Below are 25251 nucleotides of genomic sequence, written 5' to 3'. Positions count from 1 at the left end.
CAGCTACAACAATCCATTAATCCAAAACTAAATCCAAAGCAAAGCCCTTACTCTCTTTACTTCTGTGACAGCTGAGAAAGGTAAGAAAGCCATAGAAGAAAAAATTTAAGCTATCAAAGGTTGATTCCTGTGGTTTGAGGACATAAGTCATCTCCATAGCATAAAAGCACAAGGTGAAAGAGCAAAAGCTGATGTTGAAGCTACAGTAACTTATGCAGAAGATCTAGCTAAGGTAATTGATGAAGGCTGCACTAAACAACAGACTTTCGGTATAAAGGAAATAGCCTTATATTGGAAGAAGATGTCACCTAAGACCTTTATACCTAGAGAGAAGTAAATGATTGGCATAAAACCTTCACAGGACAGGCTGATCTCTTGTTAGAGGAAGCTGTGACTTTAAGTTGAAGCCGATGCTTATTTACCACTTTGAAAATCCTATAGTCCTTAATAATTATGGTAAATCTTCTTTGCCCATGTTTTATAAGTATAATACCAAAACCTGGATGATAGCACATATGCTTACAGCATGGGTCACTGAATAATTTAAGCCCATTGTTGAGACCTACTACTCAGAATGACAAAGATTCCTTTCAAAATATTACTGTTGTTTGACTATGCACCTGGTCATTCATCAGCTCTGAGAGGATGCTCAGGATTAATAGTCTTTTCATACCTATTAAGACAATATCTGCTTTGCAGCCTTTGGATCAAGGAGTAATTTTGACTTTCATGTATTATTATTTAAGAAATACAGCCTGTAAGGCTACAGTTGCCATATATCATGATTTCTCTGATAGATCTAAGCAAATTAAACTGATAACCCAGAAATAATTCATCATTCTAGACACCATTAAGAACATTCATGATTCATGGAAGGAAGCCAAAATATCTATATAAACAGGAGTTCAGAAGAAGTGGATTCCAACTTTTGTGAATGACTTTGAGGGACTCAAGACTTTAGTGAAAGAAGCAATGGTAAAGGTAATAAAAACGATAGTCTGTTCAATAAAAAAATAGAATATTACATAAAGTTAATTGATAAAGATGTGGCAGAAAGAGGATTGACTCCAATTTTGAAAATTCTACTTTGGATAAAATGCTGTAAAACAACATCACATGCTAGTAGCTTGCAGAAATCCTTTGTGAAAGGAAACATCAATTGATTCAGCAAATTTCATAGTTATCTATTTTTTAAATTTTATCTATTGACCAAACAAATGATTTTTTTTAATTTGTTGATTTTTTAAAATTTAAATTCAAGAAGAGCATGTGTAGGTTTTCTACATAGAAATACTGGATCCTGCTGGGGTTTTGGGCTCTTAATGAGACCATCACCCAAATAGTGGACATGGAACCCAATAGGTAGTTTTACAGCACTTTCCCCACTCCATTTCTCCCCACTTTTGGAGTCTCCAGTGTTTATTGTTTCCATCTTTATATCAAAAAAGAGTGGCATTTGCTATGCTATTCTTAAACCAAATAATACAGACTTTAAATCAACAATAGTAAAAATAGACAAAGAAGGGCACTGCACAATGATAAAGAGCTCAATTCAACAATAAAATTTAACTATCCTAAATATATATGCATCCAACATCAGAGAGCCCAGACTTATAAAACAAATACTAGTAGACCTAAGAAAATAGATCAACAACCATACAGTAATAGTAGGGGACTTTAACACCACACAGGCAGTACTAGGAAGGTCATTGGTGCAGAAAACTAACAAAGAAACTCTGGACTTAACTTGGACTCACAATAAAATGGACTGAATAGCTATCTATAGAATACCCAACAACCAAAGAATGTACAGTCTTCTCATCTGTGCACAGAACACTCTCTAAAATTAATCACATGCTTGGTCATAAAGCAAGTCTTAATAGATTTTTAAAAAGCAAAATCATACCAAGCATCTTCTTGGATCACAGTGGGATAAAATTAGAAGTAAATACCAAGAGAAACTATCTAAACCACACAATTGCACAGAAACTCAACAATCTGCTCCTGAATGAATTTCATGCAAGCAAAAAAGTTAAGGCATTGTTGCCCCATTTTTATAAATTGCCACAGCCACACCAGCCTTCAGCAACCATCACCCAGTCAGCAGTCATCAATCAAAGCAAGACCCTCCACCAGCTAAAAGATTACAATTTGTTGAGGGCTCAGAGGAAGAAAGTCAAATAAAGCATGTTTTTGCTTATAAGTGGGAGCTTAATAATGTGTACATGTGGACATACAGTGGGTGATAATAGTCAATGGAGACGATGAGAGTGAATGCACTATCTCCACATCAACAACATGGAGGACTCTCACAAACATAATGTGGGGTGAAAGAAGCCAGACTAACTCACAGTTTAAAAACTGATTTTTTACTGCTACATACCTCCAAAAACATACAGGATTACCCAGCATATGGGCATCAATTCATAATGCATGCAGAGACCATTTAGGATGTGCTAGTAATTTTGGTTTTTATAGGCTTGGTTATGGGTGCTGAAGTATTTTCCTTTCTAGAAATGTATTTGGAGTATATTTTCTAAATGGTAACTTTCTATACATACTTTATTTCCTAAAAAGATTTGCCAGAACAGAGTATATTCCCTATGAGATTATTTTACTGCAGGGTATTTTTTTAATCAAGCAGTTTCAAGTTCATTCTAAGTGTTCAAAATATGTCTGTAAAATTAATGCAGTGCTCAAATTTCATAGAATATCTTAATACATGATTAATACTTGTTTCACTAAAAGTGCTGTCTTGTTTGTAGAACAACAGTGTCTTTATCAACTCACAGTAGCAGGGAAACTTAATGTACTTTGGTATCAGTATCATGCAATGAACTCTTTTCATAATATTCCATGCTTTAGGGCCTGACAACTGTTTTCCGAATAAGGTGGTTTTTAGGAAGACAATTGCTTTCAATATAATATGGTATTATATTACCAGGGGCACCACAGAAGCCTTAAATATGGATACTTCTTTTCTCACTTACTTGAGTCTTATGTACAAAGTTTCTCCTAAAGACAATTTTTATCAGTTATGTGAGAACCTTATTCTTAATGAAAACACAAATTCCTGTGAGAGCTAAATAAAGTTATCCAATTTGTGATATTACTGTAGCTACATTCATTATCATGCAAGTCATAAATTGCATGGTAATTTATAAATCAGGGTGGGGGATTGTTGGGGGTTGGGGGAAGAGAGCCCACATGACGTGGAGAAGCAGCTGTGTATAAGAAGCTAATTTTCTCCAAGGGATAGCCTGGGGAGAAATGCCAAATGTGGGTGAAGGGGAGAAAGGAAGCAAAACACACTGCCATGTGTGTACCTATGCAACTGTCTTGCATGTTCTTCACATGTACCCCAAAACCTAAAATACAATAAAAAATTAAAAAGAAAAAAAAAAGCTAATTTTGTTTGTCCTGACTAAACAAAATTAACCTGCAAGAATTGAGCATCCCAAAAGACAGGGAAGCATCTGGGGGGGAAATGACATTATAAAAGAATCGGAAGAAGGTGACCCAGGTCAACCCCGCCTTCTCCAAATACACACTAGAAAAGTAAACATTGTAAAGCTCTAGGGTAATACAAATGCATCTGTTTCTGGATTTTTAACTGTTTGAACAATTATTAGCAACTACGTGGGTGGTTTGAGTTTGTCTCAGCAGTATCTCCCACAGGAGTGCATTTGTTATTTTAATATTGGCATCATCACACAAGAAAAGACAATGCAATACTTAAAAAAATTTTAAATTGTCACTAAGAATTGCTTTTTCTCAAATTAAAAATGTACTAATTTACTGATTTTAGACTAATGGATGTTTTCACTTTATAGAAAACAAAGGAGAAAAACAACAATAAATAATTTTTTTAAAAAAAGCAGAAAACACACACCTACCCACTGTGCCATCCACACACACACAGGAAGAAACACCTGTGTTTTTGTTAAGTCCCAGGTGAAGTTTCAGAAAAAGTAAACAATTACAAGGAGTACTTGAGTTCATAACTGGTATATGCCTAATACACCTCACCATTTTTGCCCTCACATTTTGCATTTATTGGCTTAATTTCAAATAAATTTACTGCATTAAGATTCAGAATGTATACCTGACGTGCATGATTATCATATATTAACTTGGAATGTCAATCAGCAGTGAGTATTAAATGAACACAGCAATTTGCACTTCTAAGTGTACTGTCATAATTCACACATTTTAAAATATCACTGAGAATATGGCTAATACAAAGAGCATCCCCAAGGTTGCCTTTCATTTCAGTTACATGTAACAACCTCCACAGAGAACAAGTCGTAAAATAAAATACAAGCAGTGATTGCAGAGATGGTCAAAATCTTTTAGATTATTTTAAATCTCTTAATGTATATATATATAGTATATACAGGGTTATATTTTACATATATGTACATATATTTTGTATTTTTTACATATGTATGTGAAATGTCCTTTTTCTATAAGAAAACTATTATTTTAAAATATATTTTCATAGGGGCAGAGATTTAAATGACTTTAGGCCTAGATTTTGAGGACCTGCCTGTTGATCACTAGATCATTATTCAAATGTCATTCTTATTTTTCTTCATCTACCTGCAACTCTATTTTTCTTATATACCTGCAAATATTGCATATGATATAATTGTATGATATTGTATATAAAAGATTTTAGTTAGAGATAACTGTGAAACATAGAATTCAATTTGTCTCACAAGGTCCACTAACTCTTTTTAATCAAGAACAAGCATATTTCAAAGATATACAAAAGAAATAATGACATGAAAATAATAAATCAATATTACAGCTACTGGGAAACAGGATGAAGAACAATTAAGACAAAATAGTCTCTGAAGTATGAAAGTTAAACGTGTCAGCGTTCGACAGGCAGACCCCAACTCCACGACAGATGCGTAAATTTACTCAGACACAGAATACAGTGGAAGAGTGTGCTAGGGGTGTCTGTGGTCATTCATCCAAAGGAGTTTATAGCCACTGGCCCCAACTCCCTGGTCTTGCTGGCCTTTATTCAGTACACATTCAATGGCAAAGGCTTTGAGTCAACACCACTAGAGAGTAAAGATTAAAGGCCAGGTTCCAAGGCCTAAAGTAAACACCATTTGTTGGTAATAAACTTCTGCCGACCCCCTAAGTAGAAGGCAGTCAAGCACAGATGGGCAAAGGTTGGTCCTAAGACAACAAGCCATTTAGATAAATTCCTTTGCATTCCCCTGTTAACCACCCTATGCTTCAAGCCTCAAGATTAAAGAACTAGCCACCTTTGGCCCATTCTTTGCTGCATCTATGTAAACTGCTTGGCCTTCCAAGAGGGTTTTGTAACTATTTCCCATAGATGTCTCTAATATTTTTCCCTTAATATTTTTGTGAGCACCCTGATTGGTCCTCCACAGATATGTAAATATTTTATGAACTGTCTTTATGTCATGGGATACTTGGGGTGTTTCTTCCCCAGCCAAGACCTCTGTTGCTGGTGGTATCTTTGCCTGAGTTTTGCTTGGGCATGCTGGGCTTTTTTGACTGTCTTGGCCTGGCAGGCTGCACTCAGCTCATGCTACCAGCCCAGATCCTGCCAAGGCTGAGCCAGGCCAGAGTGGCAATGGATAAGTGAGTCTACAAGCATGGAGACTGGCCACTGAACACTGCCAGGCATGTCAGCTGCTGTAGCCGGATGGGCATCTCCAGACACCGGCTCTGTAGAAGCCTGTGGCTGGTTCAGATGTACCAAAAGCAGCTTCCACTGTAGGCAACTGTGTCTGGATGAGGGGACCATGGGAGCACCCAAAAGCTTGGAGGCACCAGAAACCACAGAACCCCAAGGAAGGTGTCACACCCCTGGCTCAGGAAGTCCTTAGGTCTGGGCTCCCTGAAGGGCTACAGCTCATCTCTCCTTGGCACTCACAATGTGGAAAGTGGTGGGGGGTGGCACATTTTATATATTTCAACACTATTTGTGTTACACCTCTTTCAGTACTGCCACTCTAGGGATTCTGAGTTCTCGTCCTGCCTCCAGGGATGATGAGGTATGCAGAAAACTGAATGGTGAGCAAGGCGAAGATTTATTGAGTTTTAGTACAGCTCTCAGGAGACCCAGAGTGGGTAGCTCCTATCCACAGGCAGGTCATTCCCAAGAGTGTACAACTTTCAGCAGAGAAGAGCTCTACAGTGAGTAGCTCCTTTCTGCAGGCAGGTTGTCTCATTGTCTTCCCAAGTTTGGCTGAGTCTGGGGTTTTATGGGCTTCAGAGGGGAGAAGGTGCATGCTGAATGGTCCATGGATGGCCATGGGCAGGCCCAAGAAAAGCACCATGAGTTTTTGATCTGGTTGGTACCGCTGGCCACCCAGCTCCCAGTCTTCAGACTGTCGCTGGCTTGAAAGTGGGGTTTCACCAGCAACCCACCCCTTTCAACCAAGGAGCCTGTCTGAGTCAATAAGTAAAGAAATAAGAAAAAAAAAGTTAATTTTTATTGAAAGTTCCTTATGAGGCAAAAAGAAATAATTGATTGTCTAGTATGTATCTCAAATATATGTTCTGTATCTTATTAAATACTTAAGTGGATGTGGATGCTAAAGGTAATGGCATATTAAAGACAAATATAAATAATTTGAAAAATAATTAAAGAGTACTTATCTAGATTATAGGATATTTAATAACTTTCATGATTCTTTTCTAGTTTTCTGATGATCAAAGTACTGCAAGTGGTTTCTGTAGTAAACAGGGACATAGACATGCATTTGAAGGATCATATGAGAATCAGACTCTCAAATGTTTTCTGCAATTACACAAGCTAAAATCATTCAACATCAAAGGCTAGCTAGGTGCCATTGTAAAATGCCTTTGAGTAAAAACATTTTAGAAGTCCTGTAAATCTCATGCTGAGCAATGATACTCTGCTCTCTAGGATGACATTCTTTCTGGGATTCTGAGACCTACGTAGAGAAGTATAGCAGTAGAAAAATCAATGAGGTTGCTTCCTTTGGTCATTTTGTCTCCTCAGTCAGTGCATGTTCTTTTGGAAATTTTACTTACACACTAGATATATCTGGAAGAGCACCATGGCAGAAGTGTGTTTGAATCAGAATAAAGTCCAAGAGAAGTTGGATGTCAGTCTCCAATATGCAACAATAAGAATGAATGTACTACAATTGTATTAAACAAATTGGATGTATTTCACAAATTTATTATTGAGTAAAACACAGGCATCCATTTATATATGGTTCAAAAAATATGAAAGTAATTTATTGTTATAAACATCAAGAAAGTAATTACCCCTTGGGAGTAGGAGGGTAGTAACTTAGGAGCAATCATGTAGAAGACTTTAGGGATTGGTAATGTTATTTCTTTCTTTTATTTGTTTTCTGTTGTCTGGGTCCTGGTTACAGGAGTATTTTTATTTTTAATGCTTTGAAAATTCATCTAGTTGTATATTTATCATTTAAGGATAATCTGTATATATGTTACACATCAAAAGATTTTCTAAATGCAAAATCTGTTCATTAGACTGAGAAATTTCAGAATGTTATTACTATAAATTTGTATTACTACTAATGTCTTGTATGCAATAAAGTTCGACCTATCTTTGTGAAAATGTTGTGCAACTTTCATAAAATATTTGTCAATAATTTTTCCTTTTTTATTAAAAATTCTCTTTTAAAAATTAAACAATATGTTTTATTCAACTCTAAGCACTTTTGGTATTGCTTCCTGTAAAAGGGAAGCTAAGAGAGCCTGATTCTTCTTGGGACAGTACTATACACGAAACTTATTCAGAATTGCCCATGACTTAGGGACAAACAACCACGTTTTTCTGAAGGAAGAAGATTATAAGCAGGCAGCTACCTACAGAGTATTAGGTATAGGAGCACTGGTGGCACCAGTGACCAGATTTACACACAGATATTTTTCCTCAGTTGCTTACTTCTGATGTAAATTCCAACTAAGTTATTTTCTTCCATAATTTAAAAATCATCTTCAATTAAATACCAATAACTTTATCCAACTTTTAATAATAATGTAGCCACTTAGATGGCCAGAGACAGTCGAATTTAGGAAGCTAATCTATGTCTTACCTAAGTAGAGTATAACCTGAAGAGTTTTGTCATTCCTGTGAACAGGGAATCACATGATATGAAAATGAGTTTGAATCAAGGTAAGTTCCCATTGCTTTAAATATGGACAAGAGAAGTAGATGTTGGTAGTAAAGCCCTTGGAGAACAAAAATGTATCAGTGTCTTTAGTGTAATGGGTGGAAAATTATTACAGCTAATTAGTTGGACTTGTCTTTAAAAACATTTTCAATAGCTGTAAGTTTAGCATATTTGTAACAGCACCATCTTCCAAGCAAAGACAATAAAGCTTGAAAAACCATTGACATTTAACACTAAAAATTACTTTTTCCCCAATCAAGAATATTTTAATAATTTAGCCTAAAGTGTAGTCTAGCTTCATAGGAATTTTGAGAAAAGGCTACATCCCTGTCTACTCCCTAGTAAGGTTTGGGAAGATACAAGAATCACCCAGAGTATGTATATGCATAACTGGCTAATGTCTATCACTTGCTATGTTATTTTTATACATAGTTTTCTTTCACTTTTTTTGTCGTAAAAAATAGATTAACTCCATTAAGACAGAATGTCAGTGGGAATGCATTTTTGTACAGTACAGTCAACAGTAGACTTTAAAGGACACATAGAAATCTCTACGTGTATGTATCCAACAATTACTCACATATTATAAAATATCACTCAGAACATGGCCAATACAGAGATTTTTTTTCATTACACTGTAGTCAGAAACATATTGAGATCAGGTGCTTGGAGAAGGAAAACTTCATGCCTATGAGACTCCAGAAGTTTACTCATTACTTCTGGATTTCACTTTTGGTATCTGTATAATGAAGGTGTTAGAGATGGAAACATAAGATAACATTTGAAATGTATGATATGATATATGGAGATATCATAATTAATATATAGAAAACATATGGGATGTAGTACAAGAGTCATAGTAGAATGTATTTAATTAAATTCATATATTTTTCCTGCACAAGTCCAGGGCTGAATGAAGAGCTGCTTTAAAAGCATATTCTTAGAAGAGGGAGTAGAGACAACTTTATGGGCAAAGCAACGTGATGCAGGATTTAGCTCTCTGTCCCGTGAAGTTAAAGGCTAAAATGGTAGACTGAAGTAGAAAGGGAGAGAACAGCAATACATAGTAGCCATAGAGGAGTCAATGGGATAGACACAAAATTCAAACTTTGAGTACCTTCCAAGTATCAAAGGACTGCCATGAATAATAGTACACAGAGATTATTCTGGAAATAAATAGAACTTAGCTTTTTAAAAAAAAAAATTAAAAGATGGCCTCAACACACTTTTTCTTTTAAAGAATCATCCTTGTACGTATCAACTATATTAGGAGAAACAGACCTGAAAGTAGTTCATGTTTATTCTTGGTTGAACATTACCAGCCTAACAACCGGAAATTATTTAACATCACGCAATCATATTTAAAAACACACATTACTCATGCAAATGTCTGTGCTACAGATTATGGGAATGTACAGAGACACATACGCCAACAGACAAATGAAATGTAAATTAAGAAAAAGTATTTTCAGTATGATGAATGTTGCACAGCCATAAAATAATTGAAAAGAGGGTAGTTGGCAATGTAATTAGGGAAGAGTATTTAGACAATGATTGATGAAAAAAGCATCGTGTAAGATTATCATATTTCTAAATGTGAGGTGAAGGAGAATTTCAGAAGCAGAAGAAACAAGATGGACAATGAAAAGGACACACAAGCCATTAAGTAGACAGTCTATTCAAGTTTTATTAGATGTCTTATTTCATGTTGCCCATGAAGCATACTGTTAAATGAATTCTGATCAGTTTCTAACATTGGTCAATTTGGTGATAAGGTTGAAAAATTAAAAGTCCAGCCTTTGCTAAATCCATTGCAGCATTCACGGGGGGATATACCAAACTAGGAATCTAATTAATTATTTTTGAATACCGTAAAGGATAAAGGCAGAGGCTTGAGAGATTTAAGTCCCAACAGTCACCAGGTAAAAATAAAATGTGATCTGCCTATCGTTCACATACTAGAGGTAAGGACAGAAAGACTTGCTCATCTCAGGTAAGTTTCTGAATGGTCAATTTAAAGAACAGAGGAAAAAAGTAATTTTGAAGAATGAGGAATCATGTATTGAGGAATTTACAAATGAATGATTTTATAGATGCTTACTCAGTTGAAGCACCTCTGCAATCTAATGGCCAAAACAACGATATTTTCTCTTTGGATCTGTGTGAATTTGACTAACCTTGCATGTCATTTCTAAGAGGATAGTATAGATTTTACCCTTTTACATTTTAATCAACATTCACAAGAAAACATTACTGTGCAAGTGATATTATTGTACATGTAAATTTAAGATTGGTTGTAGATTAACTCAAATGGTAATAGAGATAACATATTAAAGATAATAATTTATGAAAATTCAAGTCCATATGGACCAAATGCCATAATATTTAAGTGTAGAAGAAATACAATCAGATCCACCCTACATTTCAATTTTTATGTAACAGACACATGCACAGACACACACATGCCCACACAAAAGTAAATGCACATATAACACAAGGAACAGAAGCCTGTACGTCTCAGAAACATATATTGTTCCTCTTCACATTTTGATTTTAATTAAAAAGTCAACTATAAGCAAATGTAAATAGTCTGTTGTTCACGCTTCTTTTACCACTTATATTTGGCTTTTGTCCTTTGGAACCAAGTAAGTCATCCAAATGGATTATAAATGTTGAGACAAGCCAGTGATAATGAGTAACAGTTAAATAAAACATTCTTCCTTTTCAGTAAACACCAAAGACACCACATAAAAAAGAGTATCATCATAATTTTTTGCTTAACTTACATATAATATCACTGTCAATGACAGAAAAACTATGTCTTTCTGGAATAATGCAATAAATGTGATGCTTTTTTGTCAAATACATGAGATGTTGAATCCTGTATGTTTCTGGCCTTGTTATTCTAAGTTTGTGTTTTCTTTTACATCCTCTTGGATCTGTACTGAGCTTTCAGCTTAATCAGATTAACTGTCTGAGATTGTGCAATAGAAGCAAAGACAAATGATATATCTCAGAAATTGCATATAAATTTAGAGTCAAAGTTCATCAACTTCCTTTGCTGGACATTTTGTTGGTGGTGGTGGTGGTGGTGGTGGTGTTGCTGTTTCATGTAGCAATGCCTCTTTAAAAGTGACACTCACCTGGGATATTTTTTGAGAGAGAAAAAGATAATTTACATAAACAAATCTTGTTCTGCTTTACAGATACATTTTTTTTTCTTTTGGACATCTGAGAAAGTCAGACTCGAATCTGTCATTCTGATAATGACTTCTGTAACAGTTTAAACAAGGAAGAATGAACCAGGAAAATTGCTCCTCATTAACTGAATTTTTTCTCTTGGGAATTACCAATAACCCAGAGATGAAAGTGACCCTATTTGCCATATTCTTGGCTATTTATATCATTAATTTCTCAGCAAATCTTGGAATGATAATTTTGATTAGAACGGATTACCAACTTCACACACCAATGTACTTCTTCCTCAGTCATCTGTCTTTCTGTGATCTCTGCTATTCCACTGCAATTGGGCCCAAGATGCTGGTAGATCTACTTGCCAAGAACAAGTCAGTTTCCTTCTACGGCTGTGCTCTGCAATTCTTGGTCTTCTGTATCTTTGCAGATTCTGAGTGTCTACTGCTGGCAGTGATGGCCTTTGATCGGTACAAGGCCATCAGCAACCCCCTGCTCTATACAGTCAACATGTCCAGCAGAGTGTGCTATCTACTCTTGTCTGGGGTTTATCTGGTGGGAATCACAGATGCTTTGATACATACTACATTGGCGTTCCGCCTGTGCTTCTGTGGGTCTAATGAGATTAATCATTTCTTCTGTGATATCCCTCCTCTCCTACTACTCTCTTGTTCAGATACACAGGTCAATGAGTTAGTGATATTCATTGTCTTTGGTTTTATTGAACTGAGTACCATTTCAGGAGTTCTCATTTCTTATTTTTATATCATCCTATCAGTCTTGGAGATGCACTCTGCTGAGGGGAGGTTCAAAGCTTTCTCTACATGCATTTCCCACTTATCTGCGGTTGCAATTTTCCAGGGAACTATGCTCTTTATGTATTTCCGGCCAAGTTCTCGCTACTCTCTAGAACAAGACAAAATGACCTCATTGTTTTACACCCTCGTGGTTCCCATGTTGAACCCCCTGATTTATAGCCTGAGGAACAAGGATGTGAAAGAGGCCCTGAAAAAACTGAAAAATAAAACTTTATTTTAAGAAAATAGTCAAATATGTATTTATACACATGAAAATGCAAATTAGTGTTTTCTTCAAATTATATACTATAACACAAAGTTGTCTCAAATAACTTAATTTAATATAATACATATTTTACTAAGCCATCAACTAGCAATTCTACCTTATCTAAATAGAAGACATATAAAGAAACATCACATAGACTAATCTGTTATTCCCACTTTTCTGTTATTTTTGTGTGTCTTTTTTAAGATATAATACACATCAAGATTTTCAAATTATTTAGAAGCAGATCTTCCTTGTGGAAAAACTAATATTTTTGCCTTTTACCAGAAATAAACTCTTGGGGAAGAAAAAAAACTATATAATTTAAATATGTGTAACTAAATATGCCATATTTCTTTATGTGTTTTCAATTTAGGTAAAGTAATCTCTATTTTAGAAAAATGCTCCAGTCTTTGAGTTAGTGGGGCAAATTTTCATTTGTTTAATATATATTTCAGACAGTAATTTTACTTTCTTTTTTTTTTTTCTGAGATGGAGTCTCACTACATCACCCAGGCTGGAGTGCAGTGTTGCGATTTCCGCTCACTACAATCTCCACCTCCCTGGTTCAAGCAATTCTCCTACTTCAGCCTCCTGAGTAGCTGGGATTACAGGCATCTGCCACCATGTCCTGCTAATTTTTATATTTTCAGTACAGACAGAGTTTCACCATGTTTGCCAGGCTGGCCTTGAACTCCTGACCTCAGATGATCCACCCCCCCCACCTTGGCCTCCCTAACTGCTGAGATTTCAGGCGTGATAGGCAGTATTTTTTCTAAGAGCTATTGAGTGTTTAGTACATGCCTTTCACCCTGCTGTGTACTTTGCATTCCATGCTGAATCCACTATTTTCCGTGCTAACGAGTCATAGAATGTAGTGAAAACTAGAAACATTAATTAAGAAAACTAACAGATAATTCATAATAAACTATAAAATGCCATGAAGTCAAAAGGCAGGATACTTAAAGCATAAACAAAATGTCTAACTGGAGTACATAGAAGAAGATTCTTTGAAATGAGGACATTGGTTTTAGATATAAACGTGAGTGGAGATACAATGGGTGAGTGGAGAGAAGAAAGAATTCTAGATGGAGAGGCTGAAACTTAGAGATCCTGAGGTAGACAGGGCAAGAGGAAAGAATTGAATCGAAGGACAGAGTGATACACCCAATACAATCTAGTTGAGCTGATACTCTCAATTCATTCATTTCCACTCTGCTTCTCTTCCTTTCTTCCTCTTTCTAGTCCTGTTTAAATGTCTCTCTTTGGTTCATGAATAATACTCTCCCAAAGGCACTATTCTATCTATCCATCTGTTTATTGAACCGTAGCCTCCAGTATGAGACTGAGAGCATTCTTTACTCAAGGACTGCATGTCTGTCATCCCAACCAAAGCATCTGCATGGTTTCTGGATCACCAAATGGAAAAAACAAATAAATAATAAAAATCAATACACAGTATAATATGTTTTAATGTTTGAGATATCTAAGTATAGTTAACTGAAGGCATAATGTATGCTTTGAGTATTTATTTCATAGGTTTTTAAAAAACATTTAAGTTCAGGCGTACAAGTGTAGGTTTGTTACATAGGTAAGCTTATGTCATGGGTGTTTGTTGTACAGATTATTTCCGAACCCAGGTAAAAAGCTTAGTACCCATTAGTTATTTTTTCCTAATCCCCTTCCTCCTCCCAACCTCCACCCTGCAAAAGACCTCAGTGTGTGTTGTTCTCCTCTATGTGTTTATGTTTTCTCATCATTTAGCTCCAAGTAAATGAAAGGGGTGTTATAGATACTGAGGTGATAAGTCTACAAAGACAGGCATATTAATTATATAGGCAGTTACAAGCATTCATGTGGGTGCTTTCTTCATGTTAAACTACTTTCATTAAGCTCTGCTCAAGTTTATAATGCTAAAACCCTACAAGAAACGTGTTGAGACAACATGGTTGTGGCCATATATTTGCAAAATCATGCAAAACTCAATTACAATTTTATTTAGCCTTTATGACTAAAAGACAAAATAAAAGCTAAAAGACATTGAATGTGTTAGGTTTTCTTGCTGTCCTTATAATATATAAAAATGTCCTTTTGCGAAAACATTCCAGGATATAAGCAAAGCACCAAAAGCACCTCTGCTTTGCAAGGTTTCACACTGTGACAAGTTATAGATAAGTATGGTGATAAAAACAACTATGGGGGAATGCATTATTTTGGGGAACAGGTTTTGAGAGTTTCCACTTGTGACATATTTTCTCAATTTACTCATACTCTTGTGTTAACCTTTTCTATGAGCGGCAGCAGGGTGAGAAACTCTTTTGAAATATTATTAAGTCCAGACAGTTTGGAAGGTCAGTAAATTGGTGCTAAGATATAGATATAAACTTTTCATCTCCTTCCATATAACATATGACAGTTATGTCATGAAAACGTTGATTTGATCTGCCTATGAGCTACTTTAATCATATATAATGAGCATTGTCTAAAGAGAAGGAAATTTCAGCCCCAACAAAGGCAGGATATTAAGCTCAATAAATGTGTGTCTAAAAATGAAGAAATCAAATTAATTAATTGCAATTTTTATTTCTCTGATTTTTGTTTACAATTAAAAGTTGACAAATCACCTATTGGGAATATTGCTTAGAAGATTCATGACTTAAATAAAGATGTGGGCCAGATAGCCTGAACTAACCCTTCCATCTTGGGAGTCAACAGAAATAGACAAAACATTTCTTAAAAGGCTTTGATCCATTCTAGCCTGTCCACCTCAATTCCCACCATTTCCTTCCACTCTCTGTCTCTCTAAATCACTCTCTAATGACACAGTCACCAGTGACTGATGAAAAGTAGTGTTGTCCAAATATGATATTACCAATGACTTTGTGTAGTGGGTTAACACAGGAACGTTTCTATATCTTGAATCCGTTCCTTCAGCCTTGGCACCGAAATAATTAAACATAATAATGAAATACAATGGTAGATTTGCATATACATGTAATGCAATGAACAGACAGATACATAATGGTGATAGGTTGTATAACTACACTTGTTAAAATAGAGCAGTAGTGACGCTCAGTGAGACAGAAAGTGGGAGGTCCTATGTTGAAACCAGAGGCAGTGACTTTTAACCTCCCTCAAATCTCTCTCTAGACTCATGTTATGAACTAGACACCTGTTGCAACTTTACATTACCGTGGTATTTAACAAGACTCTTCCTCACAGCAATGAGTCCCGTCCCATCACCCCCCATAATGAAAAGCCTCATGCTAGTTTATTTATAAGACTCTTTTCAGTTGCCATGTTTTTTTTCTTTATGTATCTATGAGTCTACTGACATGTAAACCTATTTCCTCTATTGGAGATGCAGTATTTTAAAAGAAGCAAATACAAACACGATGAGTGGCTTCATCTTTACACAAAAGGACCACCAGTGTCTCCATACTGACTTGACCTGAAATGGCAATGACAATGGTATTAGCTAGAGTGTGTGAATTGTGAAAGGTGAGATACGGTAAAGGAGCATAGTCCCTTTAAATGGCCTTCCATTTTGCATTCAGACTTTCACAGACACATCATAGAAGTGGTTACATAACTATTAGTATTCTGGGAAATAAAAACTAAAATCTTAGTGCAGTACTATGACTCACCTAAAACGCGATCAAAATAAATGTGACTGACAATGTTGAAGTCAGGTATTGTCGTGGATGTGGAACAACCATAGCTTGTACACATGGCTAGTAAAAGTCAGATTGGCAACCTTTGGAAAACTAGTTGGCGGTATCTGCTATAGCTGAAACATGCATACCTTATGACTCCAATGTTTTGTTCCTTATTTGATACCCAATAGAATTGAGTAAATATGTCTTTAAAGACCATATAAAAATAATCACAGCAACATTATCTGGAATTTGTTGAATAACATACGGTTTGTTTATTAGGAGGCTACACAACAATGAAAACGGAGAAACTACCACTACATGCAATAGCATGGAGGATCACACATAAAATGAGTGAAATAATCCAGGCATAGAAGAAAATTTAATTATTTCATTTCTAAATGGTTTTTGAACATGCAAAACTGACCTATCACATTGGATGCCGATTTATGTTAGGGTCCAGGGACAGTCTCTGAATTGCTGGTTGTGTTCTAATTCATGTTCTGGCTTTTAGATACAATAATCTTCCCATTTCTGAAAGTTTACTTGATATTTACTTTAAAATATGTATATATATACACACGCATATGTAGATATGCGTGTGTATATACATGCATACTTTAAAATGTATACATACTTCTGACATTTTTCAAAAACCAAAGGGTATTTAGTACCAGACTGTAGGCAACTGCAGGATTTCATAATCACTTTTTAAATCTTTAGCAGTTTCTAGGACACAATACATTTTCAAATTATGCTTGTAAAACTAATAAAGCACACAACCCTCATAGAATATTTTATTAAATAATTATTCTTTATGTTACTAAAAATGTGCTGCCTTGCTTATAAAACAGAGACGCTGGCAGCCCACAGCCAATGCTTGATCTCAGCAACAAGGAGATTAATGATCCTGGTTTTCCTGGTGCCAGCATCACGCACTGAACTTACTTGATAATGGCCCATGATTCACAGCCAGGAAATGATCTCCTGAAGGAAGAACTTAGAAGTAGACAGTTGACCATGTAGTACTGTGTTTAGCGACACCCATGACATCATTTAGACACAGATAGTTTTGTTATTTTCTCAATTGTTTGTGAAATCTTAAATGTTAACTTTTTTCACTCATGATTTTTTTAAAAGTCATTCTCTATTAAGGCACAAGTCCCTTTGGGAGATAATTTAAATTATCCAATTGTTCACAATATATTGGTATTCATGCTCTGATACAAGTGGGGAGTGAGAATTAGACTTTGCTATCTGGAGGGGCAGCTGTGTTTTTGAAGTTAAAATTTTAATCCTACCTACACAGAGTGTAGCTTAAAGAAATTTGGTATCTCTGAATAAATATAAGCTTGGAAAAAAATCAGGATAAGGTGACCAAAGACACTTCCACATCCTCCAAATATGCACCAGAGAAGCAGATAGTGATGGTAAAGCTCTTGGGTAACAAACTATTACTTTACTGAGTTTACCTGATGGAAGACTATTAGCAATTACGTAGGTGGTATGAGCTTTGCTTCAACATTCTCTCCTACAAAAGTATATTTGGCATTTTACTATTAGGATTATCTCACAAAAACAACAATGAAATATTAAAAAATTAAAAATTGTCACTAAGAACCACTTTTCCAAAAACTATAATGATATCAATTTCAATGAATTTCACCCAAGTATTCCAGCTTTATGTAAACCAAGTGGGAAAGACTATGACAGGAAACAAGAAAAACAAATAAAAATAACAACAACAAACCTACGACTTTTTACTCCAGGTGGGGTTTCAGAAATGAACCTGAAGTACTGAAGTGTATAAATTTGTACATGTCTTGCTCATTTTACTGTATTTCTGTTTGCACAAATTTGCATAGACAGAATTTATAGTAATTAACCACATTACAATTCAAGAGCTACAGCTAATATACATGATAATGGTACATATTCTTTAAATATCAACCACCATTAGACATTTAAAGAGCACATAGTAACCTGTGCTTGTAAGTACACTGTAATGATTAATGCATTATGAAGTATCACTCAAAAGATGGCCAGTATAAAAGATATACCCAAAGGTTGTCAGGCTGTGCAAGTTTAAGGGGCACCGATTTCTTTATTTTCTACTTGTTTCCTGCAATTTTACAGTGCAATGACCTACCACATCACTTTTTATTAGCACCAATATTAATAATGGTTAAGAGCCTAGGTGATATAAACAAGACAAATTACTCCCCATTAGCAAACCTTATTTCTTCCTTCTATCTTCAGTCACTGCTGGAATCCTCCTGTCCTGGCTGAGAAGTGACATGAGTGATCTCTGAGAGTCTATGGGCCACTAATTTTGTGAATTTTCAAACATCACTTTAGCATAAACACATTACAATATTCTATAGGAGTATTTTAAAGATTGTCTTTTAAGAGAAATCTGTTTTATTGCACTTTATTAAAAAATCTATTGTGAGCAATTTCTATGGATTCAATCAAACAATGTCTATAAGACTGTCAGTTTACTTATCAGCTGTGGGCTTCAGATTCTGCATCATATAATGAAGTTGTTTGAGACAGCTCAGGACATATGTGACAATATATGAAATACATGAGAATATGTGGTGATAATTAGATAATTATAAAACACCTGACTTGGTAAGAAGGAAAAATTATCTTTATTTAAGATCAAATCTTTTATCCTTACAGGTCATTTTTAAAAACTTATTTTAATGAAACACTTGGATATGATAAATTATGTATGTATAACAGACTTCTTGTGATATGAAGAATTGTGTATAAATGAAATGACTATTAGTAGAGGATAGGTCAAATAAATTAATATTATAAATAGAAGTTAGTGCATTTTCTCTAATCATATTATTTATTTCTATATAAAATGTGTTATTCTGACATCATTTTGTTTAAAAAGCAGAAATCTAATAGCATAGACAACAGAGCCTGGTTATCTTCAAGCAATGCGATTATTTCTACTTTTGTTCTCTTTATTAAAATCTTTATTTTTCAGTGTGTTGAAGGAGAAGTGTTGTATGTATGTTTAAGTGTGTTTGTAGGGGGAGTATTTGTTTTGTATAATGTGCAATTAAAAGAAAATGCCTATGTAGAGATTGCTGGACTGGAAATAATCAAAACTGGTTGACTAGAGTCATTTTATTTTTGCTAATTAAATATAATATTGAACATAAGCTAGATAGAAAAAAAGTAATATTTTAAATGGTCTGTATTTTTTTCTCAATCATTACCCTACCTGTATAAAAGATTAATTGTTAAACCTCATTCTTAAACTTGCCACTTAATCCTGAGAGATGAAGTATTTAATACCCAAGAGTCGTAGCAGAGCTACTTATATAATCTAGGTAGGTCAGGAAACAATACTGAACCCTTGTGAAGAGAGGGCTGGCTCCAGTAAAGAAATCAGCAGTTCTGGATCAGGTACTAATTTTTGTTATTTTCTGGTTTACTTTGTATGTTTCTTTAGTTCTTTTATTAGTTTCCACTAAAAGTATCATACAAACCTAAAGGAGAGCGTAAAACAATGTGAACATTTTATTAATTACTTTAATTATTATTTTAAATATGTATACATAGATGGCAAGGAATGGAATAAAATGCTAGCATGGGCAATAGAGATATTCAGACATTATTAGTATTTTTAATATCTGTGCCTACATATATATTTGAATGTTATATTAAAAAGAAAATTATTATTTTTAAAGATATGTCTACAAAGACAGCTTTTTAATAAGTTTAAACTGAAATTTTGGATACCTGCATGTTGATCACTAGACCATTATTCAGATGTCATCCTTTTTCTGTTTTTCATCTACCTTCAGGTCTACTTTTCTTCTCTCTCACAGAGCAGAGGGAGACATGTATGATATTACACAAGATATAATTTGTTTAGGGGAAATATAACAATGGCATCAATAAAAAAATTGGCCCCCCCAAAGACAGCCAATTATTTTTAACTGAAGTCTAGCAGGTTTCAGAGGTGTAGAAGAGAGCAATCAATCAAAACAAATGAACAAAAATTTGTTACAATGTCTTTGTAATTGGGATGAGGAACACAGCTCAGGAATGAATTTGTCTGAGGTTATGGGACTGTGGACATATGAATATTCTTGTACATCTGATCTGTTGGTGGATGGATAATGTGGATTCCACTTGATCAGCAAAGAGGGACCCATATAGTAAACCATAGTCTCTTTCTTACATCTGTATCACCAGTGCTGCAGCATCCTTGCAATTAGCTTCAAAATGTTCTTTATAATCTCCTGTGAGCCACAGCAGCTTAGACAAAGGCGTAGTTAGCCCTGGCAGATTCCTGTCTGTCCACTCTAGCTTACTGATTATGGAGACCCTTCTACTCACGTCTCATGCCACCATCACTCTTCTTACTCCAGTGATTTGTGAACCACAGAGTGTCTCCATCCCAGTGACAGTGAGATGCAGGCTTGGTTATTAATGCTGGATAGGACCTGGGGGGTTATTGGGAAGTGGAGGAATGTTGTATGTAAGAACCTGTCATTGCTCTGCCTGCTCCACATTTTTGGATGACGAGAGAAACATGGGATACATTCATTACCGGCACTTATCACTTGATTATGCTTGTCTATGATGAGATATCACAACATTTCTACAAAAATGAAAGCAAAAGCAGCAACAATAATCTTGTCATAAGATGTGGGTTATCTGATCGAACTAATTACAAGAACGATTACCTTGAACTCTGAGGACATCAATATCTTAGTCTATAAAAGAGAAGTCGCAAAAATCACCATAAATGAATAATGCATAGGTTTTCATAAATTAGCATGATTTAATTTGGATGAAAGTGTACTACAGTCTCTGTACAGTGCCACAGAAATATAAGAGATATTATGGTGCCGATTTTGTTGATTTACATGAAATTGGATATTTTCCAGTAGACTGTTTATACCTTTATTTTTTTGTTACTAAAAAATGACGATCAGTGTGACTATTAGCATAGTAAGATAATGTTAACCCTTCACTTCTGTTTTCTTCTTTCACAATCAGGGATTTCCAGATCTGAATGAAGACCCTTAAGAACTGCACTGTGTTTACTGACTTTGTATTCTTAGGACTTTCAGGTACACAGGGTGGGCAGCAGGGGCTCTTTGTGCTTTTCTTCCTGATTTATGGCATAACTGTGATTGCCAATCTAGGGATGATCCTACTGATCAAGATGGATCTCACACTTCACACGCCCATGTATTATTTCCTGAGCAAGTTGTCCTTCTGTGATGTCTGCTACTCTTCCACTGTCTCTCCCAAGATGCTGGCTGATTTCTTAACTGACCAAAAGCGGATGCCGTATAATTTATGTGTCGTTCAGATGTATTTATTTGGTGCCTTTGCAGATGTGGAATGTCTCATGTTGGCTGTCATGGCCTATGATCGTTATGTTGCCATTTGCAAACCACTTCTTTATACGGTCACTATGTCCAGGAGGCTCTGTACCCAACTAGTGGCTGTGGCCTACTTTGTAGGCTTGGTAGATTCTGCAGTCCACACCTGCTTCACATTCAGATTGTCATTCTGTAAATCTAATGTCATCAATCACTTTTTCTGTGACATCCCACCCTTGCTAGCCCTGTCTTACTCAGACACATTCATCAATGAGATAGTGATGTTCACACTCATTGGCTGTGTTGTGGGGTGCAGCATTGTCACTGTCTTCCTCTCCTACAGCTACATTATAATTATGATCCTTCAAATGAGCTCAGCTGAGGGCAGACTTAAAGCCTTCTCTACCTGCACCTCCCACTTGATGGCTGTGACTGTATTTCACGGCACACTCCTGTTCATGTATTTCCGACCCAGTTCAAGTTACTCAATGGAAACAGACAAAATAGCTTCTGTTTTCTACACGGTTGTCATACCCATGTTAAATCCACTGATCTACAGCTTAAGGAATAGGGATGTGAAAGGTGCTCTGAAGAAAGCAATAAGCACTAAATTATGGTCTGTATGACACTGCGGTTTGTGTACGACACAAATAATAAACTTCTGACACTTAAAGTTCATGCACTTTTACATAGGTTTCTGTAGTGTCACCCATACGGCCTTCAAGGTATTTTTAATTACTTACCATTGTGCTTAAATTGTGTTGGGGGGGAGAATTATCTCTCTTAGTCTTCCTTCTAAACCAAGGAGGAGTAGAAATAGACTCCTTTGGTTGTTTTGCAGAGACGATCCTTTTATATTTCCCCACTCTGTTCACAAACATGCCCCAATGAACTGTTGTGGATTCTAGTGAACCATCTTCCCACACCAATTCAACAGACGCTCCCTACATTTCCAATTTCATAAAAAGTGTTGCTCAGCCAAACGGAGTTTTAGAGAATCAAACTAAGTCTGGTTTGCTTTCTTCCTATGTACGAGTATCATCCTATAGGTGTTCTGCATATACTTATAAGTAAATAAGCAGTACATAAATAAATAAAAGCAACTAAGAAATCTCTTGCCCAAATAAGAAGGGTCTTGCCCTAGACACAAAATTCCATAAAGGTAATGTCGCTTCCTGCCTTGTTCACCATTATTTCTGCTTTGTTATTTTTAATGTTTGGCTCCAGGATCCCATTTATAAACAGTTATTCAATACACAAATTAATGTTCCTTGAAAATTTATGCAAAAAGGAGGCTTTGTATATTTACCAGAAAAAGAAGTCCCTTCCATTTCATTCTAGTATGTTGACCTTGGATAAAATCCATCTGTACCTCTTGTCTTTTTACTTACATTTGAATTAAGTTATCACAAACAGAGATCATTTGATATACTGAACAATTTTTCCCAGATCCTCTATTCCTCATTATATCAGCAGACATCCCCAGGATCACCAATCCCAGATTTTTATTGCAGCTCATAGTCTCAGCACCAGCCTCCAGACATCCCCCCTGTCCTTACTCTGGAGAACAGGCATGGTGCTATTGGCAACCTACAGGACTGCACAAATGGAATGAAGGATCTGCACTTTCCCCAAAGGCCACTGGAAAAGGAGCCTCAATCTCCTTTGATGAGTTTATGCCATTATACTCTGTTAATGGTTCATGTGAACTAAAATTTCAAAAATGGAAGATGCAATTGATATGGGTGAAGTTGCAAAGTGTGTTCAATGGAAAAAAAAACCCACAAATGACAAGTTGTATTTACATTAGTATGTCATTTATAATAATTATATTGCTTCTTTGTGTATTTATGAAGTAAACTGGAGTCCTCTTCTAAACAAAAAAATTAGTAGTGGTCATCTCTAAGTGATTGGCTATTAGGTAATCCTAAAATATGTTTCAATAAATTAATTAATTGCATATATTGGTCCTACTGAAATCATTTAGGAATTAACCAAGTTATGAAAAACATAACATGATTTTTGATTCTAAGGATTTCTCATTTTATTTTAAATTGTTGTCACAAAGGAAACATGAAGTCACACTTCTCTGGTACTAGGAGGACAAGGTAATGAATTATACAGGGTTTCGTTTGGGCCTTCTATAACTGTATATATCATTTTAGTTATAAATTGCACTGATTCTTATATGCTTCAAAGCATCATAGAAGTGAAACAATTAATTAAAAACACAAAAGTTTTAGCAGAATATTTGTTTTGCATTACTAATTGAATAGAATTTTAAAACAAGAATATTTTACCCTCTCTTAAATATTTATTTTTCTCCATAATTTTAAATAGCATATTGATTGTTCATAAAATATATTATTTATCAGGATCTCTCCATCACTTCACAAACCATTCCCTAACTCAATGTAGTTTTTTAAAAACATATTAATTATATTCATATCTATAAATAACTAAACACACTTCGGCCAGGCATAGTGGCCCATGGTCACTTCCAGCACTGGGAGACTGAAGCAGGCAAATCACTTGAGCTCAGGAGTTTGAGACCAGCCTCAGTAAAATAGTCAGAGCCTGTCTTCACAAATACAAAAAAAATTAACCAACTAATGACTGAAACAAGTGATTTAGTATCTATTAGCTATGGTCATTCCTAGTGTTATTTTAGAATAATTAAAATAACTTATTCTTGGGAAGTGACTGTCATAAGTTTTATGATACTAAATTAATTGATATGTTAACATACCCTCCAGACACAACTTCTAAAGAAGGATAGAAATTCAGGCCATTGAAAATTTCTCCTAAGTACTAATAGAATGAATTCAAAATGCTGAAAGTTAGCACAATTAGTCAATAGTGCTAGACAAGAAAAATAGTTGAGGCAGGTACAGTGGCTCATACCTGTACCCAGCACTTTGGGAAGCCAAGGCAGTCAATTCACTTGAGGTTGGGAGTTCAAGACCAGCCTGGGCAACATGGCAAAACTCCATCTCTACAAAAACATTAAACAAAAAATTATCTGAGTGTGGTAGCTGGCATGCACCTATGGTCCCAACTACTCAGGAGGCTGAGGTGGGAGGATTGCTTGAATCTGGGAGGTTGAGGCTGCAGACTTGAGCCTGGGAGGTCAAGGTTGCAGTGAGCTGAGATTACACCACTGCACTCCAGCTTAGGCAAAAGAGTGAGAATCTGTCTCAAAACAAAGCAAAAACCCCCAAAATACTCATTTTACATTGTTAGTCTCAGTTTCCTCATTTCTTTAATATGGGTTTAATATGTGCATAATAAAATTAAAGCTACATATCTTTGTCTATAAATATGGAAGTATATTATGTCTTATGTGTGTATATGTGTATGTGTATATATATACACATATACATGTATCTATGTGTATAGATGTGTGTGTACACACAGACACACACACACACACACACACACATAAACTCCCTTATCTCAGGGATTAGATATATATCAAGGATATCCATCCATCTATCTATCTATGTATCTATCTGTCTGTCTATCTATCTCCTTAATATTGGTCAAGGGACTCTTTAAGAAAATACTGAGCCCACTCTCAGGTACTAAACTCCTAATGCTGAAAGAAAGGATGGTATTGTTCACAGCATCATGTTATGAAATAGTCTGCAGACTCCATCTTCTTCTGTCCTCCTTACAGCCTGCTCACCTCGTTGGTCACACTACAGTTACAAATCCTGGCCTCAGGTCATATTTCTAGCTGGCTGCCCAGCCACCTTAGGACTTTTTTGTTTCTGATCCTGGTTAGAGCTGAGTAGAGGTTTC

At 35.5% G+C, this 25251-nt stretch overlaps 2 protein-coding genes across 2 annotated transcripts; both read left to right on the top strand.

The window, feature by feature from the left end:
- The first annotated feature begins 11468 nt into the window (after window positions 1-11468).
- On the top strand, window positions 11469-12455 carry OR5W2 (olfactory receptor family 5 subfamily W member 2). Its single transcript, XM_003734253.3, has one exon. It carries the CDS (start codon window positions 11469-11471, stop codon window positions 12399-12401), a length of 933 nt encoding a protein of 310 aa, XP_003734301.1. The 3' UTR covers window positions 12402-12455.
- Window positions 12456-21116: 8661 nt separating this feature from the next.
- On the top strand, window positions 21117-23682 carry LOC100407956 (olfactory receptor, family 5, subfamily W, member 2-like). The gene has a single exon (XM_017978543.4). It carries the CDS (start codon window positions 21132-21134, stop codon window positions 22071-22073), a length of 942 nt encoding a protein of 313 aa, XP_017834032.2. The 5' UTR covers window positions 21117-21131; the 3' UTR covers window positions 22074-23682.
- Window positions 23683-25251: the final 1569 nt, after the last annotated feature.

Source organism: Callithrix jacchus, chromosome 10 (assembly GCF_049354715.1).
Source record: "Callithrix jacchus isolate 240 chromosome 10, calJac240_pri, whole genome shotgun sequence".
Classification (NCBI taxonomy): Eukaryota; Metazoa; Chordata; class Mammalia; order Primates; family Cebidae; genus Callithrix; species Callithrix jacchus.
Note: the sequence above shows the minus strand (reverse complement) of the source record. Positions and strands in the feature narration are given on the sequence as shown.